At 43.1% G+C, this 4015-nt stretch overlaps 1 protein-coding gene across 1 annotated transcript in view; it reads right to left on the reverse strand.

The window, feature by feature from the left end:
• Positions 1-244: 244 nt before the first annotated feature.
• The window catches only part of T265_08118 (hypothetical protein), a gene marked incomplete at both ends in the record, with an annotated part of 9486 nt that continues 5715 nt past the window's right edge, over positions 245-4015 (reverse strand). The window contains 2 exons of the mRNA XM_009173831.1: positions 245-424; positions 2661-2715. Coding sequence (XP_009172095.1) covers positions 245-424; positions 2661-2715 — 235 coding nt within the window. The remainder of the gene's footprint in view (positions 425-2660; positions 2716-4015) is intronic.

The raw sequence follows: 4015 nt of genomic DNA on the forward strand, positions 1-4015 counted from the left end.
CTGCACCTGACTCCATTAGACTGGAGCGGGTTGATTGCAATACATATTTTTGAATTTTTGATACATTTTCCTTGAACCTTTGTTTCCGTTCCTTTTCATTCTATCCGTTATCTTTCAGCGATGATACCTGATCACCCAGGTTACTGAACCCTCCCCATAAGAGGCCAGAAAGCTGATGTGCAGCAACGTGTAAAATTCGGTTACCAGGCCTTGATTCTTGCAAAGGGTCCGACGATCTGCAAGCTTAGGCATGTGGTTGGCAGTGTAGGTCGTAACACTGCAGTCCTGTTGCAGTTGTTAGCCGTGAAAACCTTCGGGATTGGATTGGTATGGGCGCAAAAGTGAAATGACAAAAGGCAGAATTTATCGTATAGCATAATAATAGAATAGAAGAATCGAAAATGAGACGATCAGGAAGTGACTGCTAAACAAAAAAGTAAAAAAAGTAAAAAGTAAAAAAGTAAAAATATTTTATCCGTTTTGAATCAGTTTAAAGGTCTTCGAATTTAATGTCACCTGCGAGAAATCTCCCAGTTTATCCGATCGGCACATTGGCTGAGTGTTCAGGTAAGATTGCAGTGTTTCGGGTGAGACAAAAGTGCGAGTCAGGGTAATTAGCTTGCCTTAGTTCACCGAGGAAATGTCGAATAAGCACAGCTGTCAAGCCCGAGAACTCCCAGTGGAACCCCTACTCAGAAAAAGAAGAGTTTTTGGTGCAACGGCTCTCTCCACCGAAACTGTCATCTCAATTTCCTGGTTCCAATCAAAGCATTTGTTATCAAATTGTCACCTTCGTGTCGCATCTTCTGCCGGCTACTTTAATTTTGCAACTCAGTTGCCTGTGAACTTCGGATTCATTGCACTGAACTTGGTAATCTGCATAATGGAAGATCGGCATTTTCAGTTAGTTCATGTGTTTGTGCCGCCACGGCACTCCTGCTTCACAAGTTTTATCCCGTTTGTTCTAGTTCGAGCGCCTTCAGGAGGCCGGACATTCATGTTCTCTGCTCATGCGGAGAAAAGTTTTGCAGGCTTTGTTAGTTTTCTTGAGTTGATACGTTACAGCCACAACGTGGCGTACGGCATGCTCAGTAGGCCGCCGTTCGGTCCAAACTATGTTAGCAACAAATTCATGGTTCGTTTCAACTTAAGTGGAGTAGGTCATTACTTACTACCTCACCAACACAATTATATCGCCTTGTCTGGCAAACGTTTGCCACTTTCTAGCTAGGTAAGCGCGGATGAGCTGAAAGGCAGCCGCAATACCAGCCACTTCGTCAGAAGCAACAATGTTTGACGGTTTACTACCACAGAAATAAGTGGCCGGGGGAGGAAACAACCTTTTAACATGTAAAGGATCTACATTTCACTCAGTTCAACAGTTGTAGATCGGTTTCGTAGTATTATTAGACCAGGACGATAATGATTATGAGAAATGAAGATTTTGTTACCGAACTTGCGTGGAGCGTGACAATTGAAGCATGATCAATATAATCTAGAAGTGGTTGTGGGCATCACGAGGGAAGAGAACTCAAAATCAAGAGGCAAGCTTGTCACGCGGCAAGTAATTGTAAAGCGTGGGGGAAAAACAATGCAATAGGAGGAAGAACGAACATTTGGGCGAGAAAACTGGTCGATTTGAACTAGAACTAGAAAATTCTGCTGATTAAAATTAACCTTCAACAGTGGATTCGATGACCGTGGCTTTCCAAAGCATAACTGGAGGCGATGAGATGGTTAAATCATTGGTAGATGCAAATGGCAAGTTGTGCCTCAGAGTATTGTGAGCACTGAAAATTTTTATATTCACCGATATCAAACTGAATGGAAGTCAGGTGTGAAACACACCTGTGGGCTAGTGGTGTTATTGCTGATGGTAGAGCAAGCAAAGCAAATAAAACCGCTGGAAATGGAAACGAGGCAAAGTAGAACTGAAGCGGAATGACCAGGTGGGTAATTGAATGTTTTGGTTCAGAATATTAAGACAAAATCACCCCACAATTTTTTACGGCCAGGTGAACTAATTGCTCGTAATTTTGGGCCAGGATCTGGGTGAGAGAAGGGTTAAGACTTTGACGAATGGGTATGCCTCCATTCTCAATGTGGTATTGCCGTGCCGTCAATATACTTTGCTTTATGACAGCCCCCTAACGGACATCAATTTTGCGGCGAGCGGATAGGGAAGAGCATTTTTGTGGGCAGTGAGATATAAGTTAACCAAGGGGATCAAAAGCGGCGGTTAAGCCAGTGTAGACTCACAGATAATTTGTAGACTCACAGGTAATTTCGTTTCATTTGAGGGTCTTTGTGTATATGAAGTGGAGAACAGGCGAAGTGCATGACAAACGCATGAGACGCCCAAAGAAGCCACTGCCGAAACCCGATGGCTAGGGAAATGCGTGAATGGAGTGAGGTCGGAAAAATAAGTNTGGGCGAGAAAACTGGTCGATTTGAACTAGAACTAGAAACTTCTGCTGACTAAAAATTACCTTCAGCAGTGGAGTCGATGGCCGTGGCTTTCCAAAGCATAACTGGAGGTGATGAGATGGTTGAATTATTGGTAGATACAAATGGCAAGTTGTGCTTCAGAATATTGTGAGCACTGAAAATTTTTACATTCACCGATATCAAACTGAATAAAAGTCAGGTGTGAAACTTACCTGTGGGCTAGTGGTGTTATTGCTGATGGTAGAGCAAGCAAAGCAAATAAAACCGCTGGAAATGGAAACGAGGCAAAGTAGAACTGAAGCGGAATGACCAGGTGGGTAATTGAATGTTTTGGTTCAGAATATTAAGACAAAATCACCCCACAATTTTTTACGGCCAGGTGAACTAATTGCTCGTAATTTTGGGCCAGGATCTGGGTGAGAGAAGGGTTAAGACTTTGACGAATGGGTATGCCTCCATTCTCAATGTGGTATTGCCGTGCCGTCAATATACTTTGCTTTATGACAGCCCCCTAACGGACATCAAGTTTGCGGCGAGCGGATAGGGAAGAGCATTTTTGTGGGCAGTGAGATATAAGTTAACCAAGGGGATCAAAAGCGGTTGTTAAGCCAGTGTAGACTCACAGGTAATTTCGTTTGAGGGTCTTTTTGCATATGAAGTGGAGAACAGGCGTAGTGCATGACAAAAACATGAGACGCCTGGAGAAGCTACTATCGAACCCCGATGGCTAGGGAAATGAGTGAATGGAGTGAGGTCGGAAAAATAAGTATAAAAGGGGCGTCAGGTAGTACAAGAAGCTGAACGGAGAATGCAGTCAGTTCCTAGTCTAACTGAAACAGGTTTAGATAACTGTTGACTGACCTGGGGAATGACTGAGTTTGCCAACACTTAGCAAGGCGTAGCACTCACCGTTCAAAATATGCTTCTGCTTAGCGAGTATGCACAAAAGACGCTTTGCACAAAGCGTAAAGTAGCGGAATGTTTGCAAGGATTGGAGTTAGGCCAAGTATTTACGGGTGTGAAGTTCAGTCACTGAACCAGTTATTAGGGAGGGTGTCGTGTGGGTAAAACAGAGAACAGCCGTAGAGTTCAGCTCCATTACGGGGTACTATAATTTCTGTTCCGTTGTGAAATTGGTGGTTAATTTAAAGAAGGACTGCAGACAAGAAAGAAATAATTGATGAAGGACACCTGTTGTAACTAACAAGGGTCTTGATTTCTCTGAAATTCGCTGCGTGAACCGAGTACGAGTATGGGTTCCAGTTAAACAAAACACTGAGGCCAGCTTAAGGCTAAAAAAGCTTATATGCGCCATTTGTGAATGCCAGCATCAAAGAATGGTAAACTGTTTATACCTTATCTGTCTGTGACTACCCCCAGAGAAAGAGAAGGGCCGCGTTGAGTTGTATTTAAATGTAGAGGTAGACTTCGTATGGTTGAAGCCTTTCAGCACGAGGGTTAAAAAGCAACACGGGTTAATCTAAGACCATGCTAATTCATGCGTTTTTGAAAAAACAGACGAAAATACAGTTTTCCTTTGCCTATATTTCATGACTTGCCAGGTAAC

Source organism: Opisthorchis viverrini (genome assembly GCF_000715545.1).
Source record: "Opisthorchis viverrini unplaced genomic scaffold opera_v5_203, whole genome shotgun sequence".
Taxonomy (NCBI): domain Eukaryota; kingdom Metazoa; phylum Platyhelminthes; class Trematoda; order Opisthorchiida; family Opisthorchiidae; genus Opisthorchis; species Opisthorchis viverrini.